This window comes from Erpetoichthys calabaricus, chromosome 1, assembly GCF_900747795.2.
Source record: "Erpetoichthys calabaricus chromosome 1, fErpCal1.3, whole genome shotgun sequence".
NCBI lineage: Eukaryota > Metazoa > Chordata > Cladistia > Polypteriformes > Polypteridae > Erpetoichthys > Erpetoichthys calabaricus.
Window position 1 is genome coordinate 106,835,580 of NC_041394.2, and position 26,856 is coordinate 106,862,435.

Sequence of the window (26,856 nt, forward strand, 5' to 3'; positions counted from 1 at the left end):
TGGATGGACAATTATACGTTTAATTTAAGGTTAATTTATTCATTCTAAAAAAATAAAATGCATGTGTCCAGAACTTATTAAGTTTAGCAAAACAACTGATTAACTTAAACAAGCATTACGTTGGAAAACAGTGTTTTATTTTTAGAACTGTAACCACTGCCTGTTACACCAAATCAGAGGTTAATAATTTGCTAATAGGAGGCATAAGCGAGCACGTGGGCGGAGGGGGCACTCACTGCGGATGTGACGTCAAAATCAGGAAGTCAGTTTCTACAAACTCGTTGAAATTCGTGTATTGCGGCCCTGTGACTGTAATGCTGCTCGGAGCTGCACGAAGCTGCTCGAGCAAGAACGCTGCCACTGAGCTTCGTCCTTTGAAGTAACTGTATCTGACGCAGCTGCGCAAGTGTGGATGTGACGTGTGGCAGAGGTGTTCTTTTTGCCTGCGCTGCTTATGTACGGTGTGCTGTTGCCCTTTTACACGTTTTCTTCCTCAGTAAATTGTGAATATGAGTTCCAGAAATCCGGGAATAGAGCTTGGTAAGGCACAGAATCAAGCACTGTTGTTTGTATATATGATTATTGAACAAAAATAAATTTGCGGCAATGTGCTGAGCTATGAACATTACTGAGAAAATTAAACGGACTTTTAATGGCTTCGAATAACTTTGAAAAGAAGGGATGTTTCTGTGTTAAATGACAACGGTTTCGTTAGCCTGTATTTTTGCAAAGGTGCTCATCACATGGTTGATGCATGATTCGCATTCGTACGATGGCATGATTACTGTCTGTTTATGTCAGATGATAACTTAAAATGAGCCCGGAGGTGCTATTAGTATCTATACGATTTATAGAAAAACAAAGTAACCTCTTGTAATATATATTTACATAGAATGAGTTTAACGTCAAAACGTGGAACTTTATAAACAAGCTTGGAAAATTTGATATTTGGTAAATGTCTGCAACGACGAAATCGTTTTAAGTAAAATGATTATTATGCTTTTATAATATATATGTCCCGCATATAACACACACATATACATTTCACAGCAACGTATTGGATTGTAAATTTAAAAATCGTCCGAGTCATAATTGTACTAGTAATTTGTGGAGTAATTTGAATTATAATCCTTGTGGTCACTCATGTCAGTAATGTGTTTTTCTTCTTTTATATACTTGTACAGTATACAGTATATATAGTTTATATCGCTTCTAGTCTTAAAACCTAAATTGCATTGTAAAGAACCTTATAATACCCTTTGTGTAAAAGGTACTGCAGTGTGTTATTACTGAGATTGGTTCAAAGTCTCCTGTAATGTGCTCTAAAATTGTTACATCAAGAGCACAGTAAACTGTTCAGCAATAGCTGTTTTTTCAATAAAAAAAGTTTGCGTGGGATCATATTACAAGTTTATTGATGGCTATTTTTTTTATATTTCAGATTTAGAATGGATCGCTAAAGTAAAAGTTAATCATCCAGCTGTCCTAAGACGGGCACAGCAAATACAAAGTAGAAGAGCAGTGAAGAAAGAGTGGCAAGTGAGTTCAGCAGACTCAGTATAAAATGTATGAAAGAAATAGCATAAAAGTGTAATGTGTAAATCATCAGAAGTTCTTGGATGCTTTGTGGCCACCATGTTGTGTGTAAAATTATTTTCCTCAATATTGTACTTTAAATGTAGTTCCCTTCACTATAGATAACCAAAGTACTATTCATTTTTTGTTTTGCTTTGTTTTGTAAGGTAAACAACATATGGGTCCTCATGCATAATGCTGTGTGTAGAATTCGCACTATAACATGACATAAGCACAAAAGCCGAAATGTGCTTACGCACAGAAAAATCCAGATGCAGGAATCTGTGCGTTTGCCAACTTCCGCGTTCTTCCGCTACATAAATCCCGCTCAGCTTGGAAATAAACGCACGTGCACGTGCTTGCTGTCCCGCCCCAACTCCTCCCAGAATTACGCCTCTTTGAATATGCAAATCAATATAAATAGCCCTTAAGCCCAGCGTTCTGTGAAAAGGCAATGGCAAAAGTACAAGGAAAAATAGAAGAATTTCAGCGAATACCAAATGGAGGCAAAGAAAAACGTACCATTTGTTGGTTTAAACAGTTATATAAGCAACAAAAGGAAGTTGATCGAGTTAACTCTTTGAGGGCTGAATATTTATTTCAAAAAACATAGTTTCTGAAAAGCAATGGTTTCACATAGAAATCAACATAAAACGTCTGTTGCTGCATGCTGTGGCTGCCATCTTGCCAAGAGTGTGTGGCAGGCTTGCAATCTGCTTTCTACCTCTTATCATTGTTAAGTGGCAGTGTCCTCCCTGGCAAACATTGTCACTACAACGACTAGCTGGGGACCAATCAGCTGAAGCTGGAACCTCACACTCATTTTCAATCACTTATATCAAAATCTGAGTCTGACAAGTCATAGTCCAGTTCAGAGATGATATGCAAAACATTGTCCACGGAGTATTTTGCTTTACGCATTCACTTTGATCTCTCACCAAATGTCAGTGCCATTTTTGCCGTTGTTTGCGCCTTGCTACTCACGCGAACACAGGAGATCTCGGTCAAACCAATGAATCTAACTTTCCTTCTAGCAACAAGAGTCCAACTAAAAAATAATGGTTGGTTTTGTCACAGTTTACAGTCGATTAGCATCAACAAATCCTCCTTTTGACAAGAGTCGACATCAGCCCTGAGAGTTAAATAGCATGTCGGAGAAACTCGAAGGCTCAAGTTCACAAAGTCACACAGTGCCTGAAATAAAAAAGTTGTCACATATCAGAGTCAGCGTGAAAAGGCGACTCGTAGCCCACCGTCTGAGTGTCATATGAAAGCTTATTAGGGTACAGAGAAAAAAAGGCACACAGTATGAAAAAAGCACGAAATGTCAACTTTAATCTCGAAATTTCCACTTTAATCACGTAGTTTATTTTGTCATTAAAGTAGAACATCATAAACTTCATCTTAAAATCGTTTAATTTACTAGTTTCTCAAATCCCATTGTAACTAAAGTAGCACGTTAAATGCTTTGTTTTGTATTTGATCTTATATGTGCTCTTCCTCTGACAGTACACAGAATCCATTACGTTTGTAATATTACAGCTCTCTGAATAATTAAAATACTGAGAAGTATACGTGATATCATTTTCATAATGATAGGAGTTAAAGCATGTTATTAAACATGGGAACACGGTGGCGCAGTGATTGTTCATGTCTTACAGCAAGATGCTTGCTACGCCATGCACGACCTTCAGTGAAATGCTTTATTACAGAAGTACTGTATTTTTCAAACGTACTGACCTCCAATTCCTGTCCTTACTTTTCTTTCTCCAAATACCCTATTGCTGTAATTAACGTTAAGCCATCTGTAAGCTTAGAACGCTGATTCTTCAAAACTTTTAAGGAACATCGAAATATTTTCGTAATGTTTAATTATTCTATCCATCTATCCTTCCAGTGTCGCGCCAGCCACAGCATGAAAACAGCTCCGAGGCAGGACCAAACAGTGAACGAAGCTCAAGCTCGCTAGCGCTGCGGCACTGTGTAGTTGAAGTTTTATCTGTATAATATAATCAACATATTTTGCTGCATTTCATCTTAAAAATGATATCGTCCTCATATGTAAATACGCGCTTTATAAAGTGGCTCAGGTTGTGCAATATTATAGCTGTATCATAAGTACAATTACCTCACGGAAACTTGCAAGTACAAACAGTTCTACAAGGAGCAGTTGATGGACTGATCGAGTGCGTGTATAGTTCTTGGGATGAAACTGTTTGTGAACTGCGAGGTTCGGACAGGAAAGGCTCTGAAGCATTGGTTGGATGAGAGCAGTTCTAATAGCGAATGGCTGAGGCAGCTAGTGCTTGATGCAGTACAGTAATCCCTCCTCGATCACGGGGGTTGCGTTCCAGAGCCACCCGCGAAATAAGAAAATCCGCGAAGTAGAAACCATATGTTTATATGGTTATTTTTATATATTTTAAGTCCTTATAAACTCTCCCACATGGTTTGTAAATATCCCCCGTACAGTTATACAGCATAAACCCTTTATATTCTCTTAGTTATTAGGTAAGATTCGTTGAAATTATGTATGTAAACACAGTTTATATACTACTCACAAACATACGTATCGTATATCATTGAGGAGTTTTATGTAATACGTAATACAGTTTTAAACATTTTGTAATTGAGTAGGTAATATAAAAATACGTGAAAAATCTATGACATGTAAATGCTGTACATAAAACCAAAATGTTATTTTAAAGATACTGTAGAGCGTCTCCAATATCACATTTGTTACAGCCATTACGATAGACAGGTCACCGGCAATAAATACCAACAATGCAAGGAAAAAATTGTATAAAATGTGTGCACAGTTACAATAAACGTACATACATGTACTAAGTACGTAGAAAAATAGTTTTGGGTACTCACCAACTTGTCAGATAACGATGACATTTACTGCACTGTCACAGCTGTTCTAAAGGAGCCTCTTCAGGCGACTGTGTAGCACCGCCGTCGTCTTCTTCCACTGAAGGCGTACTAGGCAGTGTTTTGCGTGTAAGGAACATCGTGATGGGCAGTTGCTGGCGCTGCTTTTTCATTTGTGTAAAGAGGTTCCTATACACTTCCGTGGCGCCGTCAAGAGCATTTTTAAATTGCAAAGAACGAATCATTTGCAGGTCCCATTCTTCAACGGATGTCTGGAGATCTTTTGCCATTTGTAGAATGGTCGCGAGATGCTCGAGAGTTAGCACAGCACCCAGGAGCTTAACCACGTGCTCTGATTGGGTAGCTTCTCAACCATCCGCCAATAGCGTCCCTTGTTTGAATTCAAATACGTCCGTTGTTTGAATTCAAATGGGCAAATCAACTGAGGAAGCACACGTACTGTAGACCGCAGACATCCGCGAAGCAGTGAAAAATCCGCGATATATATTCACATATGCTTACATTTAAAATCCGTGATGGAGTGAAGCCGCGAAAGACGAAGCGCGATATAGCGAGGGATCACTGTATACCAATAATTCTTTCACACTCAGATACAGTGATATAAGTACTCCAAGTGGTGCAGTGTGAGTAATATGGAAAAAGATGATCCGCTGTGGCAACCCCTAACGGGAGCAGCTGAAAGAAGAAGAAGAAGGTGCAGTGAGAGTAACCGCTAAAGCAGTTATGGTATTTAGAATATTTTGACCATTCTGTGGACCATTATATTCTTACAGGTTAATTACAATCGGATGCATTAAATTTATGAACAATATGCGGTTAATTTCAGTGTATTTCAGTGTGGATCTAAGAAAGGGTAACTACACAGGAACAGTAGCACTGCTTTGACGCTGGGTGCCACCAGTCTGCAAAACCGAGCGGAGAACTTGCGTACGACAGGGTATGAGGTACCGTGGAAAAGTGCGTGGCTTTACGCCAAGTGTAGGTTTTATACATCGTGATTTGAACCATTTATCTTTCATATTGAAGCAAGATAAAAACTGTACAGTTATCAAAAGATATAAAAAGAAAACAAATTTGTAGTGTATATATGGCTTGACACAAGGGGAAAAGAAAATAGAATCACACCATTCTTGCACTATGCAAGGTGAAGACTCCAAAAGAAATAGTAGGTAATCTCCAATGCTTGGTCCTAAGAGTGTGGTGATGTTATACTATAGTTGTCTGGTTTATGGGACACCTGCTGTTCTTTCACAAATATCAGGATACTAAATCAGGCTGAGGGCCCATTACAAGCTTGGCTTATACATTGATTGCATCAAATTTAAATAGTGGATTCTTGCTTATTTAACCATATAAAATATGTGCAATAATGTTCAACAGTCCTAATTGCTCTTTTTGCTGCTTCTCTTAATGTTTGTTTTGTCTTCTGTTTTTCATGGGTACTGTTTTATCCATTCATCCATTTTCCTATCCCAGTTTTCATCAGGTACAAGACAGGGACAACATCTGAACAGGATGCCAGCCCATCACAGGACAAACTCCTCCACACCCACACACTCTCACACTAGGGCTAATTAAGCAATGGATATTCATCTAATCTGCAAGAGGTGTGTGCCGGTCTCCTTACTGTGAGGCAGCTGCACCACCGTGCTGCCCTGTTTAATGTTATGTACAACAGTTTCTTTTTCTTGATTCCTAGACATTTGCTTATTACAGTAATCCCTCGCTGTATCACGCTTCACCTTTCGCGGCTTCACTCTATCGCGGATTTTATATGTAAGCATATTTAAATATATATCGCAGATTTTTTGCTGGTTCACGGATTTCTGCGGACAATGGGTCTTTTAATTTCTTGTACATGCTTCCTCAGTTGGTTTGCCAAGTTGATTTCATACAAGGGACGCTATTGGCAGATGGCTGAGAAGCTACCCAACTTACTTTTCTCTCTCTATCTCTTGCGCTGACTTTCTCTGATCCTGACGTAGGGGGATTGAGCAGGGGGGCTGTTCGCACACCTAGACGATACGGACGCTCGTCTAAAAATACTGAAAGATTATCTTCACGTTGCTACCTTCTGTGCAGCTGCTTCGTGAAGTGACATGCTGCACGGTGCTTCGCATACTTAAAAGCACGAAGGGCACGTATTGATTTTCGATTGTTTGTTTTTCTCTCTCTCTCTCTCTTTTTCTGCTCCTGACGGAGGGGGTGTGAGCTGCCGCCTTCAACAGCTTTGTGCCGCGGTGCTTCGCATACTTAAAAGCCAAACAGCCCTATTGATTTGTTTGCTTTTCTCTATCTCTCTGACATTATCTGCTCCTGACGCACACTCCTTTGAAGAGGAAGATATGTTTGCATTCTTTTAATTGTGAGACGGAACTGTCATCTCTGTCTCGTCATGGAGCACAGTTTAAACTTTTGAAAAAGAGACAAACGTTTGTTTGCAGTGTTTGAATAACGTTCCTGTCTCTCTACAACCTCCTGTGTTTCTGCGCAAATCTGTGACCCAAGCATGACAATATAAAAATAACCATATAAACATATGGTTTCTACTTCGCGGATTTTCTTATTTCGCGGGTGGCTCTGGAACGCAACCCCCACGATGGAGGAGGGATTACTGTATATACTTTCTCTTTATCGATTTAAGTTTATAAGTTGCTTAGAATACTGTCCCCATCCAGAGGTGTAACAAAAATGTAGCATTTTGTTTGCTGTCTAGCTTACCTGCAACACCATTTCGCACAACACAAAGCCAATCCAAACAGCTAAAGTGAATGTTAAATGTGACACGCAGGATCAACAGTGCTTCAGCTGTATCCTTGTTATCAGCTTGATGATTGTGATGTCACCATATATTTGATAAATGTTTTCTTCGGTTGGCATGGGCTGCATACAGTGGTGTGAAAAACTATTTGCCCCCTTCCTGATTTCTTATTCTTTTGCATGTTTGTCACACAAAATGTTTCTGATCATCAAACACATTTAACCATTAGTCAAATATAACACAAGTAAACACAAAATGCAGTTTTTAAATGATGGTTTTTATTATTTAGGGAGAAAAAAAATCCAAACCTACATGGCCCTGTGTGAAAAAGTAATTGCCTCCTTGTTAAAAAATAACCTAACTGTGGTGTATCACACCTGAGTTCAATTTCCGTAGCCACCCCCAGGCCTGATTACTGCCACACCTGTTTCAATCAAGAAATCACTTAAATAGGAGCTGCATGACACAGAGAAGTAGACCAAAAGCACCTCAAAAGCTAGACATCATGCCAAGATCCAAAGAAATTCAGGAACAAATGAGAACAGAAGTAATTGAGATCTATCAGTCTGGTAAAGGTTATAAAGCCATTTCTAAAGCTTTGGGACTCCAGCGAACCACAGTGAGAGCCATTATCCACAAATGGCAAAAACATGGAACAGTGGTGAACCTTCCCAGGAGTGGCCGGCCGACCAAAATTACCCCAAGAGCGCAGAGACGACTCATCCGAGAGGTCACAAAAGACCCCAGGACAACGTCTAAAGAACTGCAGGCCTCACTTGCCTCAATTAAGGTCAGTGTTCACGACTCCACCATAAGAAAGAGACTGGGCAAAAACGGCCTGCATGGCAGATTTCCAAGACGCAAACCACTGTTAAGCAAAAAGAACATTAGGGCTCGTCTCAATTTTGCTAAGAAACATCTCAATGATTGCCAAGACTTTTGGGAAAATACCTTGTGGACTGATGAGTCAAAAGTTGAACTTTTTGGAAGGCAAATGTCCCGTTACATCTGGCATAAAAGGAACACAGCATTTCAGAAAAAGAACATCATACCAACAGTAAAATATGGTGGTGGTAGTGTGATGGTCTGGGGTTGTTTTGCTGCTTCAGGACCTGGAAGGCTTGCTGTGATAGATGGAACCATGAATTCTACTGTCTACCAAAAAATCCTGAAGGAGAATGTCCGGCCATCTGTTGGTCAACTCAAGCTGAAGCGATCTTGGGTGCTGCAACAGGACAATGACCCAAAACACACAAGCAAATCCACCTCTGAATGGCTGAAGAAAAATAAAATGAAGACTTTGGAGTGGCCTAGTCAAAGTCCTGACCTGAATCCAATTGAGATGCTATGGCATGACCTTAAAAAGGCGGTTCATGCTAGAAAACCCTCAAATAAAGCTGAATTACAACAATTTTGCAAAGATGAGTGGACCAAAATTCCTCCAGAGCGCTGTAAAAGACTCATTGCAAGTTATCGCAAACGCTTGATTGCAGTTATTGCTGCTAAGGGTGGCCCAACCAGTTATTAGGTTCAGGGGGCAATTACTTTTTCACACAGGGCCATGTAGGTTTGGATTTTTTTTTCTCCCTAAATAATAAAAACCACCATTTACAAACTGCATTTTGTGTTTACTTGTGTTATATTTGACTAATGGTTAAATGTGTTTGATGATCAGAAACATTTTGTGTGACAAACATGCAAAAGAATAAGAAATCAGGAAGGGGGCAAATAGTTTTTCACACCACTGTATATGATGCAGGAGCCATGAGAACTGTGGAGGTTTATGGGCATTTCCATGAAGCCTAAGAAGAAAAGGTTGGGGGAAAAAAACAGCAACCAGATTAAGTCTATTTTTTGTTGATGAATGATAAACAAAACCACAGTAATAACTGGTCAAATATTTATTCTTTGAAAGGGGCATTTTACATAAAATTTTGAAGCATATTTTAAAGATTCATTTACATAGGTCCTTCCACTTTTCACAACAACTCAGCAATTTCTATTTTTTATTAAATAATGCTATATTTGTGGGCAACCAAAATTAGTAGAACTAGATTGAGGTTCATATGGAATACCCTGTAGTGGAGCTTATTAAGAAAGGTAATGCATAAATAACAAATGAAAGCTATAATTTTATTTCATAATTAATCCCACAAGTCAATTGTGATATGCTTTAAAATATTAAAATCTTTAGAGTGGTGGTCACTTGATATGTCCTTTGTGGCACATGTAATTGCCAAACAGGCTAAGCCAAAAACTGCATTTAAAGAACAAGGGCATGTTAAACTACAGTTCAAGTAATTTGCAAATTTACTTTTAATAAACTGTTGACTTACTTATTTTAACTATAGAGTCACTGTTTCTACGATAAAGTTGACATACCAACTTTACCAAAGTTGGGGCTTTTTATAAATATATTAAAAAAGTAAGATTTTAAATAAAACAGTTATTTTCCCAAGTAATTACCCTGAAATTAAATAAATGAGAAACAGTAAAGCAGTCTTTTTTTTCTGTAGTATCCTCTCCATGTTGCATAGCATTGAGCCTGTTTGAGCTCTGTGTCAGTTTTGGAAACTGTCATTTCTATTTTTTTATATATTTTAGAAACCTCTTCTGCATATTTTCCTATAGGATAAAGATTGGCAAGATGACACAAAAATTTGTCATAATTTTTATGCACGTGTGGTGTTCACCCTTAATACACTCCTCAAAAAAAAATAAAAGAACATATAAATCACACATTGGATCTCAATGAATTTAATATTCAACTGGAAAATTTTTACTGAGTAATACTGTGTAATTTGTTCAGAACAAAAGGATGTAAAAACGGTCAGTGGACACCAAAATCACTAACCCACTGCAGACTAGATTCAACATCACACCAAAAATCAAAGTCAAAAACTGAAATCACATGCTGATCCATCTTGTGTGAATTTCATAATGGAAATGCATAAAGTGACTCAGTAGTGTGTATGGCACACATGTGCCTGTATACATTCCAGATAACGTCTGGGCATGCTCCAGAAGATACAGCAGATGGTGTCCTGGGGGATCTCGGGCCTAGATTAGGGCATCAGTGAGCTCCTGGGCAGTCTGTGGCACTACTTGGGAGTGTCAAATGCACCAGTACGTAATGTCCCAGAGGTTCTCAGTTGGATTCAGGTCTGTGAATGTACGAGGCAGTCAGTGGCATCAATGCCATCGTCATTCAGGAACTACCTTCACACTCTGGCCACATAAGGCAGGACATTGTCCTGCACCAGGAGGAACCCAGGGCCCACTGCACCAACGTAACGTCTGACAATGGCTCGGAGGATTTCTTCCCAGTACCCAACAGCAGTCAGGGTTCTGTTGCCTAGCACGCTGAGGTCGGTGCGACCCTCCAAGGATATGTCTCCCCAGACCATCCCTGACACACCAACAAACCGGTTATGCTGGATTATGTTGCATGCTGCATAACATTCACCACGGCATCTCCAGATTCTTTAATATCTTTAATATTATGTGCTCACTGTTAACCTGCTGTGATCTTTAGAAGAGAATGACACACCAATGGTAGAGCTGCCAATTGTTGTATTCTCTGTTGAATGCCAATCGGGCTGCAAAGTGATGGGCCGTGAGCACGGGGCCCACTAAAGGAAGCCGGGCCCTCATGGAGTCTGTTTCTGACAGTTTGGTCAGAAGCACGTAAATCAGTTGGAGGTCATTTGTAGGGCTATGGCTGTGCTCCTATTCCACCTTCCAAAGGAGCAGATGGCGTTCCTGCTGCTGGGTTGATACCCTTCTACAGCCCTGTCCATCTCTTCTTGTGTAATGGTCCATCTCCTGGTATCTCCTCCATGATCTTGAGACTGTGCAGGGAGATGCAGATAACCTGCTTGGCAACGGCATGTATGGATGTGTCATGTGGGAGGAGCTGGACTACCTCTGCAACCTGAATCAGTTGCAGGTACCGCCCAATGCTACCAGTAGTGACAAGGGCAGCCTCCACCTACAAAACCATTCCTTTTTTTTGGTGTTGTCTTGCTGTTGTCTCTCCTCTGAACCTGTTGTCACTTTCATTTGCACCAAAGCAGGTGAAGCTGATTCACAATTGCTTATGCTTCCTAACTGGATAGAGTGATATCCCTGAAGCTTAATTTTCTTGGTGTTAGACTGAAATGATTAAGTGCTCCGTGATATATTTTAGGCTGCAGTTAGGAACAGTATGTGTATAGTATGTGGCTTTTTGTAATTTACCATGGGGCTGTATTTAATTTATCTGTCATGCTGCCTGGGTTCAGCTGTGCGCTTGAAGCACAGTTCTTTTATAAGTGTTGCATGGCCTGTATGTGTTGTGAACTTAAAAGACCCAAAGCATAAAGTCATGAAAATACTCAAAATGCTCACTAGAGGGGGAAATACTGTCAAAAACCCATCTAGTCACACAAATAGCATTGTGGAATCTTTTTATAAAGAAAAGATTCAGTTTCAGAAAAGCTCTGTTTAAACAGTTAAGCTTCAGTGAGCACAAAAGGCACAGCAAGAAGTTCCTGAAAAGACAAAGGTAGTCCAAGGCAAACAAGTCCCAAACACAAATCCAACAGAGCATACGGTTAAAAACTCAAAAAACTGTAACATTATCAAAGAGCACAGAAAATTCACAGTAGAAACTTGCCACACCATGAGTGCATTCAATGAATTGCAAAGGACTGTGGGTTCTGCTGAGCCTTTATAGGGCCTAGGGCAATCCTTGACAGTAATGGGCAAGTGGCCCCGCCTCATTGGGAATTACCCACAAAACACATGGTAAATTGGACAAGATACATAGAAACTAAATAACCGACAAATGTAAGATAAACAAATCAAAAATTAACAAAACAGACATGAAAACAGCATTTGAATCTTAACCAGGAGGGGAACCCTGACCGAAACATAGCAGTATATAAATATCTCAAACATTGCATGCCCAACAGTATTTTTTTTTTGTGCTATAGAAGGTGATGACAGGATTTCCATAATACTAGAGAAGCCTTTCTTGATTCGTTTACATTTTATTAGCTTTTCTACTTGCACACCTATAACTTGACCTGAAAGAGAATGAACCCAACCCTTATTTTCTCTTTAGCAAACCACGTATTAACCACTGAATTTATATAACTGACAAGTAACACTTTCTTTGGCAGCCACTTTCCATCTTCAACATTTTAATGGTCTTTTTGTGATTTATCAGCATCCTTTAGCCATCCTTGAAATGTAGACTTGCTATATTGTTTGTGGTAAAACTTTGCCAGAGTTAATGTTTTTGATGCTCTGTAAAGTAATCAGAGCAACCTTACTTCTTTCAGCTGTTTTTAGAGATATTTTTACAGGCACTAAACTGACATATAAAATTGTATTACATAATATTAATACTATTACATTAATAAGTTAATGCAAATGACGTTAAAGCCTACAGATGTACTCCTTCCATATCTACATGATAAAGCACTAACCCTAACAGTTGATCATTTAGCATGATCGTGATAAATGGTGTTTGTGCTAAAATTTGAACAAATGGTAATAAACATGTCCACTAAACTACTCAAACATAAACCTAGGCAAAGATAACTGTTAGTAGGTTAAGCTAGATCTGAAACAAAGAGTTAAGTATGATAAAATTCATTTTTCAGTTGCCAAAATATTACACTGTAGACAATAAAGGAACATTCAAAATGTATATGGAATATAGTTTGTTTACTGTAAAGGGAGATGGCAAATGTTTTTACAGGGTTTGTTTATATTTTAATATATATGTACTTGTAATAGATTAACAGTAACAATCAACTTTTCAGTCAATTGCGCAGGGATAATTTATTGCATAACATTTCGTTTTACCTACTGAAAGCTAAATCCATGTAAACAAGTTAATGTAGATTGATGATAAATATTTAGTTGTGGCTGAAGTCTTGTAGAAATAGAGAATGTTGCATACAGAAGCATTGTATACATTTGTTAATGTACTGTATGTCTTTTAGTTAGGAGAATGTAAAACTGCACTACTCCTTCTTTAAAGGAATACCCCACCCAAAACTGATACTTATATTTAAATTTATTTGCCCCATGTGCTCTATAGTGACAGCCAAATAGAAATATAATGTTATGCTTTAATTCAGAAAAGAAGTAACAAACGTTTCACTTCAACAGCTACAGTAGGTTACCAACGCAGGACAACAATTTTAACATTCATGAAACAAATCTCACATTACTCATGTCACATAACCCACATGTAAATTCACCCATTTATTTTCTCATAACATCCTAAACATGTACTTTTACTAAAATATTTTTAAATAAACCACTTCTAGGAAACGCCCTCATGAATGACAAAGGAAAGCAGATGTGAATGAATTGTGGGAATGTGTTCTACTGTTTACAGAGCATGCGGTTTATTATTGAAATACATGTTAATATATTAGCAAAAAATGCATACTTTTTTTGCACATTTTGAACATTTGGGTGTATAACGGACATATTGATTATGTGACATGAATAAAGTGGGGATTGATTTTGGTTTTTCCATAGACTTTTTCAAGACATTTGGTGTTGTCCAGCATTGATGACCATTAGGTTCCATTACATGATAGTCTTTTTTTGTTCTGCATGAACCAGGAAATTTATTTATTTTTCTCATTCATCACTTTAAAGCACAAGAGCTAAGCAACATCTAAACAAAACACTGTTTTATGGGCAGAGTGTTCTTTTAACACAGATCTATTACATTCTTATAGGCTGCTTGGCTGTTGAGGGCAGTTACTTGTATTGATTTGACCACCCTGTCTGGAGATGACTCTCCATCCAATGTGTACAGACTCTGCTTTAAAGCAAAACATCCCATCCGAGAAGACCTGCTGAAGAGCATGAATATGCACAATAAAGGTAAGTGCATTTAAATTAATTAAATCTGTAGAAAGAGATTTCACCTCTTTTACTTCCCAAGCAAAAGTAATTAACAATTCTTCAGATTCATTTAGTTCATATATTGTAATTAATTGGTTAAACCAAGTATTGATTTCCAAAGGAATATCATTAAATGCTTTTAGTATCTTTGTATACAAAATTAACGTAACAGTTAAAAATAGGTGATGCCAATAAACTTATAATGACAAACATTCTTGCGTAAAATTAGCTTTAGTTCCCTAATTAAGGGTGCAACGAAACATGGATGTCTTTAGTAAAATGTTTGACTGCTAAATCTGATGGAGAATTGTGTAATGTTTTAGATAAAAATTACATACAGTATGTGCATTTTATTCACTGCACACTTGTATTTTATATTTGTTAAAAATATTTTTCACAAACACTATAAAATGAAAGTATGTATTTATAATGTATATAGTAAATTAGTATGTATAAATGCATAATATGCATACCACTAATTATGACTTTTGTGTAGTATGTTTAGATAGTCCACTAAATACCAGTCTTTAAAGGTTTAAATGATCCTCAGGTAAAGCTTTAGTTTTACAACAAAAATCAGATATTTACAGGTTGCAACCTATTGTTTGCTTTCACTTTTCATGTAATATTAAATAATTTAAAATAATAATTAAGATTAAACATCTGTTAAATAATTCATCTGAAAAAAATGAGAGAATATACTGTGCGTTAAAAAGAAAACACACATACAGAAAATGTAAATTTAATGTGCACTGTTTGTAATCTATTAAATTTGTGTTTTGAACTCGTTATTATCACAGGTTTACAGCACTGGGCATCCTGTGGAGTAAAATGCATTCTTTTCATATAATCGTAACACCAAATTCCAAACATTTCCTACTCTCTCACTCTGGGCCTTATTCCTCTCAGTCTTGGTGTACCTCTTCATCTGATCATCCACTGCCTTTCACTCTATATGTCCAAACCACTTTAGTCTGTTTCTCCTTTGCACAACACCAATTGCCTCTTCCAATACAGGGTTACCTTCCTCTGTGACCCTGCACACACCCATCTGATAATTCTTATTTCTGTTTCAAGTTTGTTTCATGTGCCACCTTCACTGGTAACGCATCATTTCTACATAGTATGCCGTTCTTCCTGAAACTTTAATATTTTTGTTCCTTTAATGCCAGACAGAGTCTCTTAGAAGTTAGAATGAGATACAGCTCCAGGAATTTCTTCCAGGTGCCACTCAGACTTGTCAGTGTTGCTATGCCTGCACCACTGTCTGCACTCAACATGTCACCTAAGTTGTTGAACCTCCCTATTTTCTTGAACTCCATTGCCGATATTGAAATTTATTATTACTACATCAGCATCCTGCCCCCCTCACTCACCACCTATAAACTACTTTTCACACTTGAACATCATTTATACACCAACTTCTGACAACCTATGCTTTGGACTGAGTTTGTCCCACCTTCTCCACTGCACATGTCATCTACCCACCTCTTCCACATTTCCTGCAAAGACTAATAGTTACATACCCTTTAGTAGTAATGCACATTATGCAATGTATGTGGTATTTTTTTATTTTACATTTTTGGAACAGACATAGTTTTGTGTTTATTATGCAGACTCAGAGTTTTTAATAATTGTGCAAGAGAATATATTCTGTGTATCTTTGCAAATAAGTATTTTCTTTTTACTCCAGGTATAACCACAGCTGCAGTTTGTGTCTACCCATCCCGAGTGTCTGATGCTGTAAATGCTTTGGAGGCTGCCAAATGTTGTATTCCTGTTGCTTCAGGTAATACATACTTGTTAATAGTTTTCATAAGCTTGTGATATTTATGTCCTAATGTTTGTAGAGAACAGCCAAGCAAAATAACACCTTTTATTGGCTAACTAAAAAGATTACAATATGCAAGCTTTCGAGGCAACTCGGGCCCCTTCTTCAGGCAAGATGTACCCTAAGTTCTTGTCTATAAGCCGGACTCATGTATTAGCCGGAGACCAAAAATCATACGAATTTTTAAAATAAAATCGTATCATAGATAAGCCGGACTCATGGATAAGCCGAACGTACTATAACCTATAACTAATAGAAGGGAGGGAGGTCAGTGGTCTCACTCGCGCCCATTTAATTTCTTTAAGGGGGGAGAGAGTGTGAGATATTGGCGTCTCTCTCACTCCCCGCATGGCGCGGTTGGAGCGGCCGGAGCGCGTTCTTTCTGCTCTGGGCGTCGCCGAGTCAACACGAGCGCGTAGCGGTCATTTAAATTGTGATTTTATATGTAAGCATATTTAAATATATATCGCGGATTTCTGCGGACAATGGGTCTTTTAATTTCTGGTACATGCTTCCTCAGTTGGTTTGCCCAGTTGATTTCATACAAGGGACGCTATTGGCAGATGGCTGAGAAGCTACCCGGCTTACTGTTCTCTCTCTCTTGCGCTGACTATCTGTGATCCTGACGTATGGGGATTGAGCAGGGGGGCTGTTTGCACACCTAGACGATACGGACGCTCGTCTAAAAATGCTGAAAGATTATCTTCACGTTGCTATCTTTTGTAAAGCTGATTCCTGAAAAGACATGCTGCACAGTGCTTCGCATACTTAAAAGCTCGAAGGGCACGTATTGATTTTTGACTGAAAAACAAACTCTGTCTCTCTCTATCTTTGTCTGCTCCTGACGGAGGGGGTGTGAGCTGCCGCCTTCAACAGCTTTGTGCCGCGGTGCTTCGCATACTTAAAAGCCAAACAGACATATTGATTTGTTTGCTTCACTGCTTTGAAGAGGAAGATATGTTTGCATTCTTTTAATTGTGAGACGGAACTGTCATCTCTGTCTTGTCATGGAGCACAGTTTAAACTTTTGAAAAAGAGACAAATGTTTGTTTGCAGTGTTTGAATAATGTTCCTGTCTCTCTACAACCTCCTGTGTTTCTGCGCAAATCTGTGACCCAAGCATGACAATATAAAAATAACCATATAAACACATGGTTTCTACTTCGCGGATATTCTTATTTCGCGGGTGGCTCTGGAACGCAACCCCCGCGATGGATGTATAAGCCGGACTTATGTATAAGCCGATATTCTATTTTTTCATTTTCACAACTTTTTTCCTTAGATAAGCCGCGGCTTATTGACAAGAACTTAGGGTAATACAGAAACTGGAGTTCCCTGTGTTTATATACACACTGTAGGACAAGAAACAACATTGGTAAACCTTTAAATGAGAAATGTCCTAATGTTTGAAATTTACTGCGGTGGGTTGGCACCCTGCCCGGGATTAGTTCCTGCCTTGTGCCCTGTGTTGGCTGGGATTGTCTCCAGCAGAACCCCGTGACTCTGTGTTCGGATTCAGCGGGTTGGAAAATGGATGGATGGATGTTTGAAATTTAATTAACAAAGATAACATTTTCAAATATGATATACTTCAGTAAAAAGTTTTATTTTAAAATTTTACACTGTAAAATTACAGTAATGTGAGACATAATTTTAGCCATTTTACTTTTTTTTTTTTTTAATTTAACACCGTGTCTAAATGAAATTTGCACAGTACAGTTTAATTGAAATTTTTAAAAAAATACATTTTTGGGAGAAGTTGCACAGAACCTTCAAGGACAAGTGCTTTGTTTATCTGTAGAGGCATTTCTGTTTACAACTGCATTTTTGAATATTTTGTTACATTATTTTTTTCATTGTTTCAGTCTTATTGTTATAATATTTTATATCATTGATATTTTTCTAGGAAAATTTTATTATTTTAAATAGTTTTTCTTAAATTAATCCTTATAAAATATTGTTTTAGTTGCTACTGGGTTTCCTGCTGGACAAACACCATTAAAAGCTCGCCTGGAAGAAATACGTGTAGCTGTTGAAAATGGAGCTCGAGAAATTGATGTTGTTATCAACCGGACTCTTGCACTAACTGGACAGTGGGAAGGTACTGTACATATTCAACAAAATATGCTGAAATATCTTTTCATTTTACAAGTTGTATTATTTTGTAGATAAATTCAAATTAACATTGTTAATACTTGTATGAATTAGTATTAACAACAAGGCAGTTAGACTATAAAAATGTTTGTAGAAAGTCAAAAATCTTATGTTAATAGCAAATCTGTATAGCAATTTATAAATTGTAGGTTTTAAAACAATTTATTAAATTTTTGTTAACACTGTACTTCAGTTAAAAGATATTGAGTATCTGGGACCAGAAGTTTTTTGGATTTAGAATATTTTCAGATTTACATACTCAGATATTTTGGGGACACTCAAACCAGTTAAATGATACACACATAATAATTTGTATCACTGAGCCGTTATTATAATGTGCGCCAACAAGTCCACTGATTCAATGATGACACTGTCCATCCACTGTCCATCTCTGACACTCTCACTCCCATGTGTACACTGGTGGGATAGCAGTCCAGTTTGGAAAAGGCAGACTCAAGGGCACAATGAGTAGAGGAATTGCCTGCCTAGGCACAGTAGGTTGGTGTCAATAGAGATGTCTTGCTGCTCTGTTCTACTTTTGTTGATGGTCCATTGTTGCTCAAAGTGACAGACTCCTTCCTGGAGCTCATAGATGATTTTCGAGGTTTTTGAGTGAGCTGACAATCTTTGGAGGTTGAAAATATTGCCATCCAGTTGGTACCAAATGCATATTCCATCAGTGGTGCCCAGCTTAATTCTGAAGAGAAGAGTGACCTTGACAGGGTAAATGTCAAAGAGCACCATAGCCGCCAGGATACAGCCTTGTTCAACACCAACAGTGATTTTGAATGGGCCAGATGTTTCCCTGCCAACAAGGACCTTCACCCTCATTTAGGCATGAAAGAGATGGAGCATGGTAAATAATTCTGAGGGGCATCCAGACTTAGAGAACACTTCCCAAAATATCACTTGGTTGACAGTGTCAAATGCTTTCTGCAGGTCGATGAAGGCGAAGCTGATGCTTCACAGCTGTTTCCAAGCGTTTTACAGGAGTTGGTGGGCAACGAACATTGTATCGATTGTGCTATGTTCGGGATGAAAGCCAGCTTGCGACTATGAAAGTACTCTGTCTGCACTGTGACAGAGTAGCCGGAGAAGCATGAATACCACGACTGTTGCAACACTCCAGTTAGTCTCCTCTCTTCTTGTAGATGTTGACGATGGTAGCCTGTTTCCATGAGTTGGGAATCTTGCCAAGCTTCCAAAAAAGAGTGAAGAAGTCGGTCAACTTGACAAGAAGATTAAGCCTCCCCATATTTTTATATTTCGGCAGGTACGGTGTCTTCATTAGAAGCTTTCATCCTGTTCTTCAGGGCTTGGATGGCAGTTTGTACATCCTAGAGAGCTGGGTCACTTATCTAGTTCAGGGGTCTGGGGGAGCGTGCTGATCTCTTCAAGGAACAAAAGATCTACTCGGTTCATTCAATTCAGGAGTTCTCAAAAGTGCTCTGTCCAACAATCAAAGATCTACTGCTTGTCTTTGAGTATTGTCTCATCATCTGTGGACTTTTAACATAAATTGATGCTGTAGATTTTGGAGAATTTTGTATTGGGAATATTTGACCTGCCCCTAGATGAAAATATTATTAGCCTTATGTTTAAAAAATAACAATTTACTTTAAAATGATTTCTATTTCTAATATTGAAGAAAGGAAAACTCGTATTTTCAAAGCAGTAAAATGACCTAAAAATAAGAAAGAGGCAAGTTAATTAAAGCTGAAATCGGTATTATATGCTGTAAACCACTAGGGGGCGTACTGACACCCTAACCCCCGGACACACAGACACAGACAGGCTGGACACAGGTTCACTCAACAACCATGTTTATTTACAGTTTGTGCACACATTACCAAAACCGCGATATACAGTCCATTCCCTTCCTTACCGCCAGTCCATCCTTCTCCACTCCTTCCTCCCGTCTCTGGCCCCTCAATGAAGTGAGGTGGTTCCTGTTATTCAGGTCCCAGGAGTGTTCCAGGTGGCTCATCACTATTACCTAGAATCACTCCCAGGTGTGCTGGAGGTCCTCTACAGGGCTCTGCAGCTCCACCTGGTGGCCTCCACGGAACCCAACAGGGCTTCACCAAACTCCAGTTCCCGACATGCCCTGCGGGAATCCGTGGTGCCACAGCCTCCCAGGAGGGCTGCCTTCTAGTGTCCCAGTGGAGGAATTGCCTCATCAATGCCCTTTCCCTTGGTCCTTCCACTCTGCTGGCATTCCTGCCAGGTAATGGAAATGGCCGCCCATCACAATGCACAACATTTTCTTCAAGAAAGTATTCGTGGATGGTGCATGTATGCTAATAAAAATTGTGAAAAACTTTGCATTATTAATAAGATCCTTGTTGTAACGGTACTCTGAAATAAAATGGAAAAATATTGTTTTTATTACTTTTAAGGTCTCTAGAGAAAATCGTTAAAAGAAGTAACAATATTTATCAATATTGAGATTAATTAGGGATTACCAACTTTTTCATGTGATGTTTTTTTCATTTCTACATGCCTTACTGAAATTAGGATACACTGTTAAATAGAAGAATATTGAATATGAAGAGACATCAAAGTAATTTAAAGCAAACCCCAAACTTTTAAAAAAAAAAAAAAAAAAAAAAAAGCTTTGTTTTTTTTTAAACCTGGTTTAGAAAGCTAGTGTTACATAAATTAACAAAATGGCAGTCTACATTGAATATCAAAGCCATCACATTTCATAAGAAGAAGAAAAGGTGAGTTATTTCTCCTTTTACAAAAAAATAGACAAAATACTCGGTCAAAAAGCTACCATTGTATCATTTCTACTCTTTCATTAATTTTGAATGCAATGTTTTTGACATTAAATTAGAAAACAGGAACACAAACCAAAAATAGAGTATTTGTATGAAGAAAAGTATGTATTTGCTTTTACTTTGTGTGGATTCAAAATACACAAGGCTTTGTATTTTATATTCAGACATCAAAGACAGCATTGCTTTAGTTAATAAATCAAAATGTCAATGTGGGTTTTGTCATGATCAAGTCATCTGTAAAAATAAAAATACATTTATGATTTTGATTCCTGTCTAGGCTACATTCATCCATCCATCCATCCATCCATTTTCCAACCTGCTGAATCCGAACACAGGGTCACGGGAGCCAATCCCAGCCAACACAGGGCACAAGGCAGGAAACAATCCTGGGCAGGGTGCCAACCCACCGCAGGACACACACAAACACACCCACACACCAAGCACACACTAGGGCCAATTTAGAATCGCCAATCCACCTAACCTGCATGTCTTTGGACTGTGGGAGGAAACCGGAGTGCCCGGAGGAAACCCACGCAGACACGGGGAGAACATGCAAACTCCACGCAGGGAGGACCCGGGAATCGAACCCAGGTCCCCAGATCTCCCAACTGCGAGGCAGCAGCGCTACCCACTGCGCCACCGTGCCGCCCCTAGGCTACATTCATAACATCCAAAAAGGTTTTGTTGAGAACAGATCATTTGAGCCTGTATTTATTGGCAGTTAACGTCTACTGCTCAAAACAAAATATAACCATCTGCTGGCCATTAAAGGGAAATGTATTTAATTACTCATGTGAAAGAATCTACAGTACCTAATTATATTCAAAATGACACACATGAATATGGTGGATAAGTTTCCAGACATATGCCTGGTATCATTAGTTTGCAGCACTGTAAACGCCAGAACTCTAGTTGAAACATGACCCTAAACATTGTGAATTCACTCCACGGTTTCTTCAGTTTCTGACGTATTTTGTATTAGTTTCACCACCCTTCATAACATTAAGATAAAAAGGTGAATGCTAACTCTACCCTGAAAATAAAAGTCTTAAAACTTTTTGATTGTAAAATTTATTACTGCTTTGTTGGAGATAATGTTAATTTTGGATGCTGAAATTTCACTTTTATAATCTCAGCCTTAAAAAAATAAATTTTCTAGTATCAAAATGTACAGGATAAATCATGAAACAGCAATTTGATGGGGGAAAGTATTTTGTGCGTCAATCATAAACAAAACAAATACATCAGACATCTGCCATTGGTAACTGTTTTTTAAGTCTATTATTCACTCAATCTAAATACATAATAGTAAGACAATGAAAACATTCCAAGTACTGTAGATATCAAGATACATAGACACTCGTGTGATTTAAATACTACGTGCCCTGTATATACTCTGTTCCCATCTTATAAGGTACATTTATCCAACACTGTGTAGAATCGGCCTTTGTCTATAGAACAGCCTGAAATCTTGAAGTTATGGAGTCAATAAAGTGTTGAAAAATTAGTTACAGGTTTTAGTTTGTACTAACCTGAGTTTTCAGCCACATGTCATGGTGCAAGCTTCATTCTAGTGGTAACCTACTGGATTTAGATCAAAGTTCTTTAGGACTGGATTGAATAAAAGTTGATTTGCTTGTGAGCCTACCTTGAAGCAGAGTGGGTATTGTTACATAGCACATTTTCCTTCTAGAAGTAATCCATTTGGAAAAGGGTAGACTATTACTCTAAAGCAAGGGTGGGCAAATTCATTCCTGGAGGGCCGCAGTGGCTACAGGTTTTTGTTCTAATCCAATTGCTTAATAAGAAGCACTTATTGCTCTAGAAACACTTCTGCTTCATTTTAGTTATCTCCCTTGTTAAGATTATGAACCCTTATTGCTTATTTAAGTCTTAAACAGCTGCATTCTTGTTTTTTAATTGCTCCTTATTAGCAATAAGATACAAATGACAAAAGAAACCAGCAGTTATCCATTTTGCTTGTTACCCTTTACACCTGTGTGTGTTCATCATGCACTATTTGGTTTAATTAAATACTTGGAAGGAAAGAGAAGAGAAAAAAGTGAAGGATTGAAAATTACCCATCCGTTTTACACTTCAAAGTATTTGAATGATAGCCTTAGAATGGTAAAAAAAATTTTAGGATATGAGAATGACTTGACTTAGCAGAGTTAAAGCACTAACAAGCCATGAAATGAAATTATTGGCAAGGATTGTTTTCTAATTAAGCAACTGGGTTGGAACAAAAACCTGCAGCCACTGTGGCCCTCCAGGAATGAATTTGCCCACCCCTGCTCTAAAGCAATCCATATGGTCAGTACCAATGTTATGGTACACTATGAATTTCAAATGATGCTCATTTGGTACACAGAGGACTAGTTCATGCCAAGAAAACTTTCCCCACAACTTTCCCTGACACAATGCAGGATAGATCCATGGATTCATATCATTTACACTGAACTCTGAACATGTCATCTGAATGTAATAGCAGAAATTAAGATTAGTCAGAAGAGGCAAAATTTTTCAAACTATTGTCTTCTAGTTGACCATATGCTGACTGCAGCCTCATCTTGTTTTGAACTTGGCATGACCTTAACATTGCTGTTGCAATCATCGCTATTGTAAAGAACTGTTAATTTAGCATTTGTGCCCTTTCTGTTAGCTTCAACCTGTTTGGCCATTTTCCTCTACTTTCCTCATTTACAAGGTAGTTCTTAGTAAATGAATTGTCACACAATAGATGATTTATGTATATCTCACCATTGTCTGTAATTTCTAGAGAGAAAATCCCAAGTGGGCAACTAGTCTGTCTTGCATCAGCAGTCAGACCATGGTTAGAGTAGCTTATGTTATGTGCCTTGTCAATTTAAATGTTTGGCCAAATAATATTTCGAGCTCTTAACCATCTGTATTGTACTTTAAAACTACTAATAGGCTAATAATATTTATTTGAGGATTCATATCATAATGTCATTAAGTGATTTAATGTTATGAAATTTGACCATGCTAACACTTATCAACATGCACATCATCTCCCATAACTTTAAGCTGAAAATAGGGGTGTTTGAAAATTAATTAATGGTTTGTTTGGGAAGGTGTTGCTATAGAGTGGTGTTATACAGTGGGGCAAAAAAGTATTTAGTCAGCCACCAATTGTGCAAGTTCTCCCACTTAAAAAGATGAGAGAGGCCTGTAATTTTCATCATAGGTATACCTCAACTATGAGAGACAAAATGAGAAAAAAAAAATCCAGAAAATCACATTGTCTGATTTTTGAAGAATTTGTTTGCAAAGTATGGTGGAAAAAAAGTATTTGGTCAATAACAAAAGTTCATCTCAATACTTTGTTATATACCCTTTGTTGGCAATGACAGAGGTCAAACGTTCTTCTGTAAGTCTTCACAAGGTTTTCACACACTGTTGCTGGTATTTTGGCCCATTCCTCCATGCAGATCTCCTCTAGAGCAGTGATGTTTTGGGGCTGTCGCTGGGCATCACGGACTTTCAACTCCCTCCAAAGATTTTCTATGGGGTTAAGATCTGGAGACTGGCTAGGCCACTCCAGGACCTTGAAATGCTTCTTACAAAGCCACTCCTTTGTTACCCGGGCGGTGTGTTTGGGAACATTGTCATGCTGAAAAACCCAGCCATGTTTCATCTTCAATGCCCTTGCTGATGGAAGGAGGTTTTCACTCAAAATCTGACGATACATGGTCCCATTCATTCTTTCCTTTACACGGATCAGTCGTCCTGGTCCCTTTGCAGAAAAACAGCCCCAAAGCATGATGTTTCCACCCCAATGCTTTACAGTAGGTATGGTGTTCTTTGGATGCAACTCAGCATTCTTTCTCCTCCAAACACGACGAGTAGAGTTTTTACCAAAAAGTTCTATTTTGGTTTCATCTGACCATATGACATTCTCCCAATCCTCTTCTGGATCATCCAGATGCTCTCTAGCAAACTTCAGACTGACCTGCACATGTACTGGCTTAAGCAGGGGGACATGTCTGGCACTGCAGGATTTCAGTCCCTGGCGGCGTAGTGTGTTACTGATGGTAGCCTTTGTTACTTTGGTCCCAGCTCTCTGCAGGTCATTCACTAGGTCCCCCCTGTGTGGTTCTGGGATTTTTTGCTCACTGTTCTTGTGATAATTTTGACCCCACGGGGTGAGATCTTGCGTTTGCCCCAGATCGAGGGAGATTAGCAGTGGTCTTGTATGTCTTCCATTTTCTAATAATTGCTCCCACAGTTGATTTCTTCACACCAAGCTAATGAGTGGAGGACAGAGGAGCCTCTTACAGAAGAAGTTACAGGTCTGTGAGACCCAGAAATCTTGCTTGTTTGTAGGTGACCAAATACTTATTTTCCACCATAATTTGCAAATAAATTCTTTAAAAATCAGACAATGTGATTTTCTGGATTTTTTTTTCTCATTTTGTCTCGCATAGTTGAGGTATGGGCGGCACGGTGGCGCAGTGGGTAGCGCTGCTGCCTCGCAGTTGGGAGACCTGGGGACCTGGGTTCGCTTCCCGGGTCCTCCCTGCGTGGAGTTTGCATGTTCTCCCCGTGTCTGCGTGGGTTTCCTCCGGGCGCTCCGGTTTCCTCCCACAGTCCAAAGACATGCAGATTAGGTGGATTGGCGATTCTAAATTGGCCTTGGTGTGTGGGTGTGTTTGTGTGTGTCCTGCGGTGGGTTGGCACCCTGCCCAGGATTGGTTCCCTGCCTTGTGCCCTGTGTTGGCTGGGATTGGCTCCGGCAGACCCCCGTGACCCTGTGTTCGGATTCAGCGGGTTGGAAAATGGATGGATGGATAGTTGAGGTATGCCTATGATGAAAATTACAGGCCACTCTCATCTTTTTAAGTGGGAGAACTTGCACAATTGGTGGCTGACTAAATACTTTTTTGCCCCACTGTATCCTGTGTTTTACATAGTAGTAACAATGAACCATGGGGTGTTTTTTTAGGAAAAATCATTAAGGAAGCATATACTGTATCTTTAAAGGTGTTCTGAGTACTAGCAACAATTTTTATAGGAATTTTCCTGTAAACACTATATTTAAAATTCTAAAATGTTTTCAATATCAGTATTGGTGAACAGATCCTGGGAATATGCTCAATATAATAGATTCATGTAAAATGTGTTTTCTTAGTAGAATTACTAAGTAGAATTACACAATTTCAGTTGTGTTTCTGAATTTATTTATGAGAAAAGTAAATTTGGTATTTTTCAAGTTGAAGTTACTTTTTCCAATTATGGTATACTTTAATTCTTCACAGGAAACGTTGTTAATAAATGAAGCATTGTTTAATAAGTTTTAAAAAAATACTGTTCCTGGTCTTTTGGTCTAAAATGGGGTTCGAGGGGCAAATTGATCTGTTTTGATTTGATTTGTTGTGCCTTTCGTCACTTACTTAGCATTAGAGGAAGTGAAAAGATAATTCTAGAGTTTAGTTCTAGAACCCTTACATATTCAATTCACTGCCTCTTTGGAATGTGTTTCTGGATAGTCTGCTTGTCTTCCAGTGTAAAAATCGTGTCTGCCTTTGTAACATTGGCCACACCTCTTCCTGATATCATAGCATATATCTGTACAGGCCAGAATACACCAATAAAAGGGGCACCACCAGATGAGAGAATATAGTAAAGAGAGAGAATTGCAAAGACTAAAGAATGAAAATATGCAGACTGGAGCTATGGTAAGGCTCTGGACAACTGCAGAGGTAGTTCAAGATATTGTTGTTACTAGGAAGGGGTAAAGGGAAACCATAAACACTTAATTTGTTTTTATTTTCACATCCTGGATATACATATTTTTGATATATTCTAAAAAAAAAATGCAAAGTTATCATAAATGGCTTCAGACATATGAGTGATTTCATTCTGTTTTACTTCCTTTTATGCATGAAAACTGTACCCATAACAGTTGCTGTGAAGTG

At 38.5% G+C, this 26,856-nt stretch overlaps 1 protein-coding gene across 1 annotated transcript in view; it reads left to right on the plus strand.

Annotated features, from left to right (window-relative positions):
• Window positions 1-270: 270 nt before the first annotated feature.
• Window positions 271-26,856, plus strand: part of dera (deoxyribose-phosphate aldolase (putative)) — a 43,920-nt gene continuing 17,334 nt past the window's right edge. Inside the window, exons 1-5 of the mRNA XM_028804875.2 lie at window positions 271-540; window positions 1,442-1,539; window positions 13,981-14,128; window positions 15,843-15,938; window positions 17,947-18,081. Of these exons, the coding sequence (XP_028660708.1) occupies window positions 510-540; window positions 1,442-1,539; window positions 13,981-14,128; window positions 15,843-15,938; window positions 17,947-18,081 (508 nt within the window). The 5' untranslated portion in view covers window positions 271-509. The remainder of the gene's footprint in view (window positions 541-1,441; window positions 1,540-13,980; window positions 14,129-15,842; window positions 15,939-17,946; window positions 18,082-26,856) is intronic.